The sequence below is a fragment of the Durio zibethinus genome, chromosome 12, assembly GCF_047325235.1.
Source record: "Durio zibethinus cultivar Kanyao isolate XHJ-2024 chromosome 12, ASM4732523v1, whole genome shotgun sequence".
In the NCBI taxonomy this organism is placed as follows: Eukaryota; Viridiplantae; Streptophyta; class Magnoliopsida; order Malvales; family Malvaceae; genus Durio; species Durio zibethinus.
In genome coordinates, this window is record NC_143173.1 from 2168491 (window position 1) to 2184682 (window position 16192).

Here is a 16192-nt window from a genome sequence, read left to right on the forward strand (position 1 = left end):
CAAAAATTTCCATTTCAACACACTCATAATTCACCCATGTTCCTTTTTGTTTTTGTTTTTTTTTTCCTAATCAATCAACTGTTTAGTTTCAATTGACTCATAAATAAGATATATAGGAAAAACCTATATTATTAGTTTGGTGATATTTAAGTTGGCTTCAGAATAGATAATTTTAAATTAAGATCGTAATTTAAAAATTTTTAGATATAAATTGATATAAATTGTATAAATTTTGTTGAGAATAAGATGAGAAAATGATTAATTAGAGGGAAGCCATTTTTATTTTGTTTTATCTAACTTTTAGTTAAATCCTTTAAAAATGGAATAGACTTGATCAAATTGTAGCTTGTTTAATTAACAACTATCATTAATATATAGGCTATCTCTGCTGTTTTGGAGAGAATAAATTTGATTCAATACTTCAACAACTTTTTTTTTCTTTAAAATGGTTATCTTCTATATATATATCCACTTTTTTATTAAAATAATTATTAATTATTTAAAATGGGAACATACTTGATCAATTACTAGCTTGGTACATAACAACAACTAATCAATTATTTTGAAAGAATTTTTTAATAAGTATATTTCAACAAACTAATTTGGGCTTTTTTATTTTTTATTTTTTATTTTAATTTTTGGAAAAGAAGCTGCAGCTTTAAAACAAATGAGATGATTGTAAGTTTTAAGAATTGATTTCAAATCAGTTCGATATCATCTTTTAACTGTATAAATTAATTAAGTTAAGTCTTGAATTTTTTAATATATAAATATATATAATTAATAATTATTTTAAAATCAATATGGATTTTTGCTTGAGATACCCAAATCCATCTTTAATGTGCTTAGCTCAGGACACATTAAAAAAATCCCAACAAATAATAAAAGAGAAATCCCAAAGATATATAGACAACAACAAAAATAAGTTGTATCCAATTTGATAAGAAAGAACTTTGCAAAGTGGAGATTGAAATCTTGACAACCACTTTGGGGAGGACCACAGCATCTGTATCCAATAAGTTTAAAAAAATTTTAAACAATCTTTTCTTTCGCTTTTTGCCCAACATTTCTTTCATATAAAATTTGGCACATATAAAAGAGTAAATAGTGTTATAGACATGTGATTGCTAGGACAAATTTAATGTTATTTTAAACAAAAAAAAATTGATGTTTGAGGGAAATCATCAGCAATGACAAAGCATTTGGAAAGATAGAAAAAAATAAATTAAAAAAAATTCATGGTGTTATATAAGTGGAAATCATAGGTGTAAAATGGTGATGTAGCTTTAACTATGTCAAAAATGGCAAATCATTTCATTATTGACAAAGGTAGGGGGGGAAGGGAAATGGAGTTTTATCCAAAGTTATCATTGTGAGAAAGACCAAATGGGTTTCTGGTTTTTGCCCATTTCATTGAGGGTGGTAAGGAATGAATGAATATGGAAAAGTACTTGGCTTTTGGTGAAATAATGCTAATTGACCAACTAGTGCTTACTATATAATGATTATGGATGAAGAAAATAAGGTTTATGTAACACATTTTTTTTTGGGGCCTTTTCATAGCATAACATATCTTATTGGCCTTTTGTTTTACTTCTTAGAATCTATTGTCTAGATTTTGAGATTTTTTAAAAAATATTTTTAAGAAAAAATGGATCCACTATTGGGATGACAAGTTAACATGGATTGAATAAAACTGATATTTTTTTTTTATATACAAAGAAGTTCGAGATTACAAATATTAAAATTTAGATTTTAAATCTATTGAATGTCATATTTTAATTATAAAAATATTATAAATAATCTAAATAATTAAGTTTTAACTTAATATTTTATGTTAATTATCTGGTACTATTATTTAAAAGAAATAGAATGGTAATTTTTAAGGATGAATTTTATTCAATAAATTTGGAAATTTGACCTTGACAATAATGCTTTTAAAACTCTTTAGATATAGAAGAAAATTGATTGAAGTACATGAGCAAATTCCAAATAACTAGAAATTGACTTGATGTAAAGATTTTATACATACAAGAACTTAGAGAGGAGACAAGGAGAATTAATAATTTTTTGACATGAGAGGGGAGGGAATAAAGGAGATGGTTTCTTGGCTCAAAGTATAGGTTAATTGTTTCGTACTATCATTTTATATATTTGATATTCAAATTTTAATATTTATAATTATTTATTTTATTATTAAATTATGATATTTTGTAAAAAAGAAAATGAAATAGTTCCCCCATTTTAATGACAGGAGAGGATGGAGAACAAAATGATGTTCCCTTTATTCTATTCTAATGAGTGTCAAGTCATATTTTATTAATATCCAAAGAATCTATAGCTAAGACTCTAGCAACTCACAACTTGAAATATATATATATATATATATATATTATCATTTTAATAACCTCTTTAATTGGAGTTTTGGTTCATATAACAAAATGGAAGGATTTAATTGTTATTTTACAACTTGCAATTTCATGAATTTATTGTTGATGATGAACTTAATAATAGTTTTTCCTTCTAAGTCTTGTTGAATTTAAAATGAAGTCTTCAAAAAATATATGAATTAGTTTCAAGGCGTGTTATAAATATCACTTTTTTTTAGATTTATTTTTTTTATACTATTTATGATATATAAAGAGGTTGTATTGAATAATCTTCAAGATATAATAAAATTTAAGTTTGATATACTTTGTACTAGAAAAATTAAATCATTAAAAACCCTTTGATGATAGACGAAAATACTTTATTTTTAATAAAGTTTCTTGCAATTAAAATAATGGCAAAGAAACAAGCCATCTATTCGAGAAAAAATGAGAGAAGAAAGAGAGTTTTTGTGTTATTAATTCTATTAAACATCTTCAAATGAACACTCATAATATTTATTTACAGAGATTTGATTTTAATGTTGTGATATTTTTATTGTATTATTTCAATCAAAGATCATCTTTTTAATAAAAAAATATTTTTTTGAATAATTAAAGTTATATTAATTTATTTTAATAATCGCTCTTTTCATTCTAATAAAAATAATTTTTCATATTTTAAAAAATTATAAAATTTCAACTAGAGCTGTTGATTGCTCTCTGAAAATAGTTGACCGCCTCTTTGTATTTTCTATTTCTAGAATGTCCCACAAAGCATCACGGTCGACTACTACTTAGCCCTTAATTTTAGAATATTTAAAACTTAAAATAATCGATAATGCAATTGATTCTAGCTATAGTAGTCGATTGCCTATGGTATGCAGTCGATTGTTCCTTGATAAGTTTTGTATCAAGACCCTTGTTTCTTTCTAAAATGCATAACAATCGACTCTTTTAGTGTAAGTAGTCGACTCCTTTTTAGTTAGTACATGACAGTCGATTACTCTTATTTAAGCAATTGATTGATCTTATAGTAAATCTTCTTGTATTAATTTTTTAAGTTTAGAATCAATTATATTATTCATGAAACATTATCTTAAACTATTAAATAATTTAATATAATTTTTTGTTACGTATTTACTTAATCATATTATTTTCGTAGTTTAAAAATATTTTCAACATTAAATTGCCATGCAAATTTGTAAAATTTAATTACCTCACGTAATGTTACATGTATATGTTAATTTCCGTTTCACTAAATTAATTTGCTTACCATAGAAACCTATTCATGCATTTAATTAAAGAAGAGTATTATGACTTTTTCTTTTTTTACAAAGGATATTACAATTTGAGAATGGAAATAAAATTATAGGTGCCAAGATTTGAATACTAAATTTGTTGGATATTATTTTTTAAAGATAATTATTATAAAGTATATATCTATGAACTTATAACTCAACAAAAATTTTAAAAATCATCATCAATCTTTTTTATTTAAGTGCGATTGGTTATCAAATTGAATCTGTTACATTTTAAAGAAAAATTCTAAGCTTGACTTGAGTATCTTTAAAAGGTAAATTTTAGTTCACGAAATCAGATTTATGTTTGAAAGTATAATTACGTGTAAGGAAGGTTATAACACTTTCATAACGCTTATTTAAAGGATAATATCAGTTTGATTTTGTGTTATCCAAGCCTTAAAATGTGTTTATAATTTTTCAAGTAAATTTGATATTAAAAGTTGGTTTTAAAATGACTCCAATTGTTTGGTGATAATTTAAAACAATTTTTTATCTCAAGAGTATTAATGAAAACTTGTGTCCCACTTTGAAAAAGTTTCATCGTTGAATTTATTAATATTTTTTCGATCTTGAAAACAAATAATAAAATCTTTCAATCGCTTGATATGATTTTATTTTGATACATATTCTTCAATCGTTTTGTGATATATTTTATTTAAAAAACTCTTTATGAAAATTTTTTTTAAAAGGTCATTAAATTTTTCAATAGTTTGATAAGATTTAATTAAAAAATTTAAATCTTCTAATCGTTTGATATGATAAAAAAAATTATTTTGTTAAAGAAGATTCATCAATTGCCCTAATCGTTTAGTAATACTTAATTTGAGGCTTGAATCTTTTAATAATTTGATAAAATTCATTTGTTTATTCAAATTTTTTTTTTAAAATATCAATTAAAACAAATAAAATTTTCGTAACAAAAATAAATAAATATATTAAAAAAATAACAATATAATCAATTATAAAAAAAAGAAGTTAAATAAATAAATAACAAAGCAGATAAAATACCTAATAAGGACGGCTTGGCTTAGCTAGGCTGGAATCGCGGCTTGGCTGCAGGAATGAAATACGGCTTGAAGGATCGGCTCAACTCAATTGGCTCAGGAGGGATGCGGGCTCCCAGGTCATGTGCTTGGACTCGGGTCGGGCTGATGGAAACACATGGATCCTAGCCCTTTGTATTATCCAAAACGGCATCGTTTAATTGGCTATAAAAGCCAAAGTTTAATTTTATATTTTTAGACCTCACCTTGCTCTCTTTCACTTATTTCCTTTTCTTTGTTTTTTTTTTTTTTTAAATTGGATTCTGAAAAATGATATCGAAAATGTTCATCTAAAAATTCAAGTTTCGCTAGAACTTTCACTGAAAATTGGAAAAATGTGTCAGAAACTGGGAAAGTAGCCGGAATAATTGTGGAAAAATGAAAATTTCATCAAAAAATTTAAACAAATTATGAAAAATAAAAAAAAACCCAAAAAATCACCTATTTGACCCTTCAATCTTCCAGAATCCTCCTAAACTACTTTTTCAGCCTAATCAAACTCACAATTACACAAAACCTCCCCAAAATTCTCTAACAGAAACTTTGTTTTTCCTTTCGAATTTTTTATATACTCACTGACTGCTTTTTACTCTGGAAAGTTGTCTTGAATTGAGAGAAAAACATTCCAAAACGAAATCTTCCCAGAACAAAAAACACTCAATTTGCTACCAACTCTTTTTCTATATTTTTTCTTGTGATTCCTGTTGTCAATGCCTTCATTGTTTCTCTGGTTGTTCCCTCTTACGTGAAACTATGATGCTGGGAATTTATAAGATTATTTTAAATTCAATAGAAATCCTGATCTAAAAGAGTTTCAACTCCATTTTAATTCAAGTTTCACACTTTGATTTCAACCAAAACTTTTATAATCCAAGAGAGCTCCAATTCGGAACCCATTCCGTTTTACTTGAACTTTTTTTTTTAAATAATAATAACTCTAATCTAAATATAATATCAAAAATAAAAAAATAAAAAAATCAAAGTCTAATATTAAAATGTGAATTAATTCTAGACTAAATGAAGTGTTTAGAATGATTAGGTAAATGAACTCAGATCCATGATTAAAATACCAACAATTTAAGTCATTGGTTTAGTACATAGTACCTTTTTTTCTAATGTAAGCAAGTGGATGGCTTAAAAATTCAATTTCTAGGCTTTAAACCAGATCCTAAGCACCTAGATATAGTAAAAAATACTTATTAAGCCTTTTTTTTTATTAAGTGAACAGAGAATATAAAGAAGATAATGAAAAAATGAAAATTGGTTGGCTAAAAGCCTGGAAGGGCACTGAAATCCATGAAAAAAAAACTTTTTAGTTGTGACAAATGGAATGGAAGTTTTAAAACCGTGAGAGAAAAACTTGAAAAATAAACACTGTCCAGCTAACTTTTTTGAAGCACTAAAATATATAATGCAAAGATATAATGCAAAGAGATGAAGGAGTGAGAGCGAAGAGAAAAGATGAGCATGGTCATGCTTTGTCGGCCATCTCTTTCTTACATCTCCTTCACAACCACACCAAGCAAAAAGAAAAGGTCTTAAAATCACTCTGTTGCATAGACATATTGAAAAACACTTAGCCTTTTTGTTAGTTTCTTTTAGCATAATCCTACAAAAGAAAAGAAAAAAAAAGGTTGTTTAGTTTATTGAACTTTGAGTCCATTGAAAAGCAGTTCATTTTTAATGCACCCCACTTCATGTTTTCAATCGAAGTTTGAGCCAGTGAGGTTTCCTTGTATACAAATTTTCTTGCAAACTGAGAAACTTTTCCTGCAGCAGGTTGCCTTGGAAGGAGCAATTGTTTTCCTTGGAAGGTATGTCAAAGTCTTTCTTTTTGATTATATACAGGTTAAGTTGTATACAGTTGTTTCCTGTTTATTCTATGCTTTTGATTCTATTCATCTTATATTTTATGTATATAATGATAGTTTGAAATTCTCCTTTCTAACTTCAGGTTGGGTTTTCAGGGAACCAGACGACCATGGGAGTAGATTGATATAGTTCATGTTTCTGGTTGGTTTGAGTCATTTCAGCCTTAAAATTTCTATTATTCATGTGAATGCAACCTTTGGATATGGAGAGATCATCATTATGTAGTCTGTTCACTGTTTTTATTTTTATTCATGTCCTTTTGGTTCATCAATCCAAAGGGCTGAACTCTGAGGGTCAATATCTTTTTGACATTAAGAATAATCTTGTTGACAAGTTTAATCATCTGGGCAACTGGAACCCCAATGATCCAAGTCCTTGTGGATGGAAAGGTGTGAATTGCACCATCACTGATTATTACAACCCTGTACCTGTAGTCCAGTCTCTTAATTTGAGTTCAATGACCCTTTCTGGTATTTTGTCTCCAAGCATTGGTGAATTGGTTCATCTGACTTCCCTTGATCTTTCTTTCAATAGGTTGACTCGGAACATTCCAAAAGAGATTGGAAATTGTTCGAGTTTGGAGGTTCTCAATCTCAATGACAATGAATTTGAAGCTCAAATTCCCAAAGAACTAGGCAGCCTTTCTAATTTGACAACTCTAAATATACAAAACAATAGGTTATCAGGACCTTTCCCTGATGAGATTGGAAATCTTTCATCTTTGTCACAATTGTTTGCATATAGCAACAATATCAGTGGATCATTGCCGAGTTCTCTAGGGAACCTCAAGATTCTAAAATGGTTTCGAGCGGGGCAGAATTTGTTGACAGGAAGTTTACCTTCACATATAGGTTCATGTGAAAGCTTGCAGTATCTTGGTCTGGCACAAAATAAATTGACAGGCGAGATACCAAAAGAGATTGGAATGCTAAAGAACTTGAAAGAGTTAATCCTTTGGGATAATCAGCTCTCAAGGTTGATTCCAGAGGAACTTGGCAATTGTACAAATTTGAGTACTCTTGCTCTCTATGACAACAAGCTTGTTGGAAGGGTGCCCAAGGAGCTTGGGAACCTTATAAATCTCAAGGCGTTGTACCTTTACAGAAACCAATTGAATGAAACAATTCCAAGGGAGATTGGGAATCTTTCTTCGGCAGAACAAATTGATTTTTCGGAGAATTCGTTGACCGGAGAGATACCAGTTGAGTTAAGTAAGATAAAAGGGTTGCGTTTGCTTTATCTTTTTGAGAACCACCTTAGTGGTGTTATTCCTGTTGAGTTTACCACTTTGAATAATTTGTCAAAGCTTGATCTCTCCATAAATTCTCTCACCGGTCCTATTCCTATGGGATTCCAGTATTTGACACAATTGCTTATGTTTCAGCTCTTTGACAATTCACTGAGTGGAAGCATTCCCCGAAAACTTGGGGCTTATAGCGCACTTTGGGTAGTTGATTTATCAGACAATCAACTAGAAGGAAGGATCCCTCCTCCACTTTGTGGAAACTCTAACCTGATCTTTCTGAACCTTGGGTTGAACAGGCTCACTGGAAACATCCCATCTGGTGTTACAAACTGCAAATCACTAGTTCAACTTCTTTTAGTTGGAAACAGCCTCACAGGAAGTCTTCCATCCAATCTGTGCAAATTGGTAAACTTGTCTGCTGTTGAACTAGGTCAGAACAAGTTCAGTGGGCCAATTCCTCCAGAGATTGGAAACTGCAAAACTCTGCAAAGGCTACACCTTTCATATAACTACTTTACATCAGAGTTGCCAAGAGAGATAGGTAATCTTTCCCGGTTGGCCAGCTTTAACATCTCATCAAACTCTTTCACTGGAAGGATACCACCAGAAATTTTTAATTGCAAAATGCTTCAACGACTTGATCTCAGCCGGAATAGATTGACGGGGAATTTACCTGGTGAGGTGGGAACACTTTCTCAGTTGGAGCTTCTCAAGCTTTCAGATAATAATCTGTCTGGGATAATACATCCAGCACTAGGAAATCTATTGCGTTTGACTGAGTTACAAATGGGGGGCAACTCATTCTATGGCAATATACCGGCTGAATTAGGTGCCCTCTCCAGCTTGCAAATTGCATTGAATCTCAGCTATAACAATCTCTCTGGAGTGATCCCTCCTGAGCTTGGGAATCTTGTTTTACTGGAATACCTTATGCTTAATAACAACCATTTGACTGGTGAAATCCCAGGTTCTTTTGCGAATCTATCAAGCTTACTTGGATGCAACTTTTCCTATAATGACTTAACAGGGCCTATACCTTCTCTACCACCCCTCAACAACATGGCCATCGGCAGCTTTATTGAGAACAAAGGTCTCTGTGGTGGACCTCTTGGTGGTTGTAATCCAGCACCATCTTCATTCTCCCTTCTGCCGGATACAAAAGATAAAGGTTCCAGGTTAGGTAAAGTTGTGGCTATAGTTGCAGCAGCCATTGGTGGAGTCTCCCTTATTTTAATAGTAGTTATTATATATTTCATGAGACGCCCTGTTGAAACAGTTGCTCCTTTGCAAGAAAAACCTTCTGCTGCTCGAGTTTCAGACATTTACTTTTCCCCTAAGGAAGGATTCACTTTCCAGAACTTAGTTGCAGCCACTGACAATTTTGATGAGAGCTTTGTTGTTGGTAGGGGAGCTTGTGGAACCGTATATAAAGCTGTCTTACCAAGTGGTCATGTCATTGCTGTTAAGAAGCTTGCATCCAACAGGGAAGGCAATAATAACGTTGACAACAGCTTCCGTGCTGAAATTCTAACCTTGGGGAATATCAGGCACCGGAATATTGTGAAGCTTTATGGTTTCTGCTACCACCAAGGTTCCAATCTTCTTCTTTATGAATACATGTCAAGGGGCAGTTTGGGAGAGCTGCTTCATGGAGCATCTTGCAATGTTGATTGGAGGACAAGATTCCTGATTGCCTTGGGGGCTGCTCAAGGTCTTGCTTATTTGCATCACGATTGCAAGCCTAGAATCTTTCACCGTGATATAAAGTCCAATAACATATTGCTTGATGACAAGTTTGAAGCTCATGTCGGAGACTTTGGATTAGCCAAAGTCATTGACATGCCACAATCCAAGTCAATGTCTGCAATTGCAGGTTCTTATGGCTACATTGCTCCAGGTAAGTGGTCTCTTGTTTGAATCAACAATGCTGAAAATTTTTGTTCAAAATATTGACATTCATCACTTCCATACTCTGCCACCAAGTTTTACTCCATTAGAATGTTGCTATCATTTAGACTTCTATCAAACTTTAGCATACATCAAATTGGTTTTAGCTGACGAGTATGATCATTTAAATGCAGAATATGCATACACCATGAAAGTCACAGAAAAAAGTGACACCTATAGCTATGGAGTTGTCCTATTGGAGTTGCTGACTGGAAGAACACCAGTTCAACCTCTAGACCAAGGTGGTGACCTTGTAACATGGGTGAGAAATTTCATTAGAGATCAGTCATTGTCACCCGGAATACTTGATGCTCGATTGAATCAACGAGATGAGAGTACTGTCTCTCACATGTTAACAGTCTTGAAAATTGCTTTGATATGCACAAGCTTGTCTCCTTCTGATAGACCAACAATGCGGGAAGTTGTTTTGATGCTTATCGAGTCCAATAGGCGCGAATGCCACTTCGATACCTCCCCTGGTCATGACAATGATTGATTTGGATGAACCTGATATTGTAGCTATAATAATTTTGATTAACCATGATATTTTTTTTTACAGTTTTACTTGTAGAAAATATAGCAGACTGCCTTGTATATTCCCTCATGGAACATCATCACTCTTATAACAGTCTTACTCCTCTTATTTTGCCTATAAAATTTTGTCAACTTTCATGCCATTTCAGCAGTAACGTGACTTAATTTTACAAGCAAGTAGTAACAGATGCATGGGAATGTGATAAATGTTGACCTTGCAATATTCTAGAGGCAGTGCACTTGCCTTGGCTTTAGATTTGGTTTCAAAACCAGGGATTTACAAAGTATTGGTTAAATTCATAGGTCCTTTTGCATTCAAATTCAATGCAAAGTTTGGGAAGAATATTTTTTTTAGCACTAAGAGATTCCTACTCTTCATCCAGTATATTTTTTCTTCGGATTAGTCAAAGCAGGCTTATCTATGCAGAACCTAGTGAATTCATGAGAAACCACTTTCCCAAAGTCTACCAGAAAATTCACACTCGAGACAGCCAAAATATTAATTAGGAGCATCACAACTGGTAAAAAGCGAAATAACATTAACTCTTAGTTCCACTAAAACATATTCCATGAAAATACTTCGATACTGCACTGGCATTAACATTCGTCAAACAGGTAATAATGGCAATAGCGCTGCTAGACATTGCTCTAAACTCCTATGAATTGCTAGGCAAGAATGACTTGACATATTTTTTCTTCAAAGTAAACATGGTTGAAGCTTATTGAGTGAAGTGCGAGAAATTCAGTTAAGGAACTAATTCTCAGTGAGACTTTTGTGTGGAAATACTTAAAATGAATCTTGGAAAAGGAACTCACCTTTCAGAGGTTAGTGGCAGCATTGAGCTGTCAAGTATTGTGACAGCATGATATGGTATAATCTTCAATTCTCCATTGCAGCATTAAACATCTCGAAGGGAAAGCTCCAACCGCTCTATCCTCTTAGCCAAATCATGCTTCCCCCAATTCTTTAAAACATCGGTGACCATATCAAAGCACCTCGAAATTGGTGCTAGTCCCAGCTCAGTCATCTCCACCTACTAATTTTCTGCCTCTATAAACCTGCCTCCATGCCCACACATTGTGTAGATGGCCTGTTTGGAGAATGACCCTTGATCTTCATCTCACTGAAAGTGCTAAATGCATCATCAAACTGCCCTTTCCTACACAATCCTTTGATTATAGATGCATACACACTAGGGAATGGACTATAGCCTTGTTCAATTGAATTATTTAAAAGTCTAAAAGCCTAATCAATCCTACCTTCCTTTGAAGCTGCAGGTATCAAAATTTTATATGCATCTATATCTGGAAAAAGCCCCAATTTACAAACACTATGATACATATCAATACAAAAATCAACCTCCCCAGTTTTACAAATTGTTGCCACCAAAGAATTAAATGTTCCAATGTCAGGCACAAAGCCCTCCTTTGTCATTCTCCTTACCATTTTCTTGGCTGATTCAAGATAACCTGCATTCAACAAACCTTCAATTAACAAATCTCCACCTACAACTGGAGGATTAAACCCCTTCTTGCTCATGTCCTACAAGACGTTTTGTGCCTCCCTCATCTTCCCAGCAGAACACAACCCATTCACCAGAATCGCATATATCCTCTTATCCGGTACCTCGTCTTTCCTGATCATCCTCTTGATTAATGCATATGCTCCATGGAACATCTTCACCTCACAAAGTGCAAAGAGCAATGAATTGTTTGCAACCTAAACAAGTGCTTTTATTGAAAACCTCCACAGCGTGATCTACGAGGCTTTTCTTCCCATACTCCTCAATGATAAAAGAAAGGCACAAGAAAGGCTAGGCTTCTGTTTTTGCATTTGTTGAATGGTTTTCTACATGGTTTCATACTTTCTATTTAGAATGAGGATCTTGACTAGCTCCTCAAATTCAGCAGAGGTGGGGATGTAGTGGGAACGGGCCCAGGAGAAGAAGCGAAGAGATTATGTAGGGGAGTTGGAACAGGAAAGAAGAGAATCTGTATGCTATATAAGAAAGAAGATATAGAAAATACCTAAAACGTGTACAGGAAAGAAAAGGAAGCAAGTCAAGATGATTCAAATCAATGGCAAAGCAGATCACTGTCATATATAATACAGTAACATAAAAGAGTAAAGCAAAATATAACCATTTTAAGTTCACTTATATGAATCCTTGGTTTTACAATTTCTTCTGCTTTAGACATAGCCCTCTAGGAGAAGAGAAATCTAAGAAAAGAATCCATGCTACAGGTACTGCCAGGTGTAGACTACCATAGAATCAGGATTTTTGACATAGATAAGGACAGTGGAGGGACCATTGTCCCCCACACCAAACGCAAAAGACATAAAAAGGTGCACTTAGCTTCAGAAAATGGTAATACTTAATAGCATTTTACATGAAAAACTTCTTTTATATCCAATATTTTATGGTGTATCCAATCTAAAAATTTCTTATTCCACTCTTATGTTCGTTGAAATGGAACATATTTCCAAGCTTTCAGCAACAAGGCATAATAGGTAACCCATTGAAAAAGAATAACAAAAGAAGAAAAGAAACCAAATAACATAAAACAAAGAGTGTCATAACATGCATACATAGTTTAAGAACTGGATGCAGTTGAAAATAACGGAATCCAGTTTGGGAAAGCAAAGTTCAATACTTGCTAATTGATATGACGGTTTCCAGGAAAAGCACTTAATTTTATCCATTAAAAGCTAATACCCATGATTAAATTCATCACCTTTAAGTCTTAACCCATAAACGTAACTTTCAATATCAAAGAAGAGACTGAAAATCTAAAGAAAATGGAACAGAGGCTTAAAGGGAGGGACTTTGAATAAACCCATTAAATATTTACAAGCTTGGAAATTAGCATATAAGATAGGAAAGAAGGAAAAGGCAAGGAGTGAATGGAAATATATGAAAATATCCACACACAACCTTGTTGGCTGCTAGCAACTGGGAAGGTTCCAAGTGCCGCTTTTCATTCAAATATAAAATTTTGCATGTTTTACAGTTATTCTTTCATTAACATGCTGGAATGGCTTTATAATTAAGTTGGAAATCATGGCCTTCATGTTTGACTTGATCAACATTTTTCAGGCATGCAATTAAGAGTATGAACTTATACACCGTTAAACTTTACGGTGCAGGCTCTATCATCTTTCTGATTCGTGCTGTTCAAATATAATAATGACAGTATAGGGGCTTGAAAATTGTTTGTGATTTTAATCTGATCAGGGCTAACAAGTTTCTTAGTTAAAATGTTAAAAGAGACTTTCATTGTGGGTTTATCTTTCACTTTCACTTTAGAGTAATTAATTTTTTTTTTATATTTGAAAGTGTATATGAATCGTATCATTAAAATTAAGAGTGCAATAACCTATTACAGACCAAGCAATTGTTTGAAACTTTTAGTATGATTTTTTTTCATCATTTTATTATTCTTGTTCACTATTTTAATTATGAGAACCATTGCAAGGAATTGTTGCTGCAGGCCGGCTAATTGACCATCCGTTCAAATAAATTCATTAATTTCAAATGGATAACATGCTTGAGAAGCTGTCATGCAAGAAATGCTGTAGAAAGATTCAATGCTGTTGTTTTATATATTTGGATAGATTACATTATCTTATTTGGCACAGTTCAATCAGGGATATGCATGGACACTCAAATACAAATCTTGTGATAATATCTATGCCTGATTAGGACATGTTCAGATATTGACCAATTAATTATGCAAATAATGAATTCCTTTGAACAGATCACCAGATTCATGTAAATACAGATTCATGTATAAATAACAATTCCAGGCTCTTCTCAGTTTCACTATGAACTATGTGATTGGGAGGTGAAGGCAATAGAGTAGTTAAATAAACAAAAAAAGAAACATTTGGTATGTAAAAATTGACCACTTCCATTGCAAAATTAAGTAGCAGAAGGATGATCCGTCCATATTTCTTTAAACACTAATCACTGCAGACTTGGTAAAATCTTTCATCTGTTATTAATTTTTTCAAAAAAAAAAAAATGACGAATGAAAAATAGACCTGTTCATTGACTGCTATCTATAAATAGGCATGCTTTCAAGCCAGATATTCTCACCCCTCACCAAGCAACAAAACTTAAAAGAATTTACAGCAAGACAGCCACTTTACAACAATGAAAGGTGTTCATTTACTTGTAGCTTTTTCCCTGTTGGCTCTGGCTTCCACACTAGCCTCTGCCTCTGACCCCAGCCATCTTCAGGACTTCTGTATAGCAAACAATGATACCACAAATGGTGGTATGTTCTTCAATTCTTCTTCTGTTTTCTTTGGAATGCGTTCATGTCAACATCTAAACTGAAGACATTTAGCACAGAAAATTATTTGAGAAATATTCTCATTTTTTGTATGGGATGGTAGCTATCAAAGTAATAACATTTTTTGAACTCGAAGCTTAATTAAGTTGATTTATGCATTTAATATATCTAAAATTTAAATCTCAAAACTTGTAATTCTTTTGCCTATTATCATACTGTGACCACCTGGTACAAAAAATAATAATATTTTTCTTTCCGTTGTGCAGTTTTTGTTAATGGCAAGTTCTGCAAGGACCCAAAGCTTGCCAACCCAGAAGACTTCTTCTTTTCGGGGCTCAACATTCCAGGGAACACATCAAATCAACTAGGATCAAAAGTCACTCTAATCAATGCGGACAAAATACCAGGACTTAACACACTTGGCATATCTCTTGTCCGAGTAGACTATGCACCCCATGGCCTAAACCCACCTCACACTCACCCTCGTGCCACGGAAATCCTAACTGTTGTGGAGGGCACACTCTACGTTGGCTTCGTTACATCCAACCTGGATAACCGTTTCATCACCAAAGTCCTATACCCTGGAGATGTCTTCGTTTTTCCAATCGGTCTCATTCACTTCCAGTTCAACATAGGGAACACCAATGCTGTTGCATTTTCTAGTCTTAGCAGCCAAAACCCAGGGATTATCACCATTGGAAAAGCAGTCTTTGGCTCAAAACCTGCCATCAATCCTGATGTTCTTGTTAAGGCCATCCAGCTGGATAAGAATATCGTTAACCAACTTCAGTCCCTGTTCTGGCCGTTAAACAACTAGAGGACTATATCTATACCCATGAAATTTATGTAGTAAATTGTTGTGGATAATGTTTGATTTGTTTACATCGTTGAAAGAGGTTGCTTATGTAAACTATTTTAATTTGATCACGTAGTAATCTGGAGTAGAGAAATTTTTCTGTGTTTTGGACCCACCCCTACTTCACCTAGGAAAATGAAATTGTTTTTTTTTTTTTTTCCTTCTTGGGGTTATTGGAATTTGACATTGCATTCCCTCATTGGCTTGTCAGTTACAAAAACTGTCACACAATCAAGATTCAAGAATAATCCGTACACCCCTAAAATTCTCTATATAAACCCTCATCAGGTTCTCCTGCATGTCACACCCGAAACACGATCTCTCCAATATAGGTTGAAAAACTTGAAGCATCGACAAAGACAAAGGCAGAATCAATGGGTGAAAATGAAAGGAACTAAGAATCAGACTTCGAAGTTCCAAACCAACAAGAAGATGATCTTCTAACTCCAGGAATCCATAAACCTATCCCTTCTCCACCTTGACAGCTTAAAGAGCACCCACCAAAATCGCCATCGGTGCACCACCTGTGCCCGCATTGTCACCGCTTCCAACCCAATGAAACGTCCTTCTCCTGAACCAATCTCTGAACCCAAGTCCAAAAAGCCTTTACTTGACAACCACAACAACTCTCTCTCTGGCTTCGCCAAGCTCCCTCTTCCACAGCTTCACCGCTCTGCTTCTGACCCTTATAGCCCACCAAAAGCTAAGCTTTCAGAGAATGCAAA

The 16192-nt window shown here is 33.1% G+C and overlaps 2 protein-coding genes and 1 pseudogene across 8 annotated transcripts; 2 read left to right on the top strand and 1 right to left on the bottom strand.

Annotated features, from left to right (window-relative positions):
- The first annotated feature begins 6011 nt into the window (after positions 1 to 6011).
- Positions 6012 to 10454, top strand: LOC111296173 (uncharacterized). Of its 6 annotated transcripts, none has more exons than XM_022890293.2 (4): positions 6012 to 6248; positions 6493 to 6527; positions 6668 to 9728; positions 9913 to 10454. In XM_022890293.2, the coding sequence occupies exons 3-4, from the start codon at positions 6773 to 6775 to the stop codon at positions 10272 to 10274; spliced, it is 3318 nt and encodes a 1105-aa protein (XP_022746028.2). In that variant the 5' UTR covers positions 6012 to 6248; positions 6493 to 6527; positions 6668 to 6772; the 3' UTR covers positions 10275 to 10454. The 6 variants fall into 6 exon arrangements, with proteins under 6 accessions (XP_022746028.2, XP_022746031.2, XP_089625096.1 ...); XM_022890296.2 differs by having other exon boundaries at positions 6681 to 9728; XM_022890292.2 differs by having other exon boundaries at positions 6058 to 6248; positions 6490 to 6527.
- On the bottom strand, positions 9675 to 12137 carry LOC149515546 (uncharacterized; annotated as a pseudogene). Its single transcript, XR_016346807.1, has 2 exons — positions 11129 to 12137; positions 9675 to 9803 (listed from the first exon to the last, which is right to left on the bottom strand). The product of XR_016346807.1 is annotated as an uncharacterized LOC149515546 (transcript).
- A 2332-nt stretch (positions 12138 to 14469) lies between these two features.
- LOC111297398 (germin-like protein subfamily 1 member 13) lies at positions 14470 to 15428 on the top strand. The gene is made up of 2 exons (XM_022892150.2): positions 14470 to 14593; positions 14878 to 15428. Exons 1-2 carry the CDS (start codon positions 14470 to 14472, stop codon positions 15426 to 15428), a joined length of 675 nt encoding a protein of 224 aa, XP_022747885.2.
- The last annotated feature ends 764 nt before the right edge of the window (positions 15429 to 16192 follow it).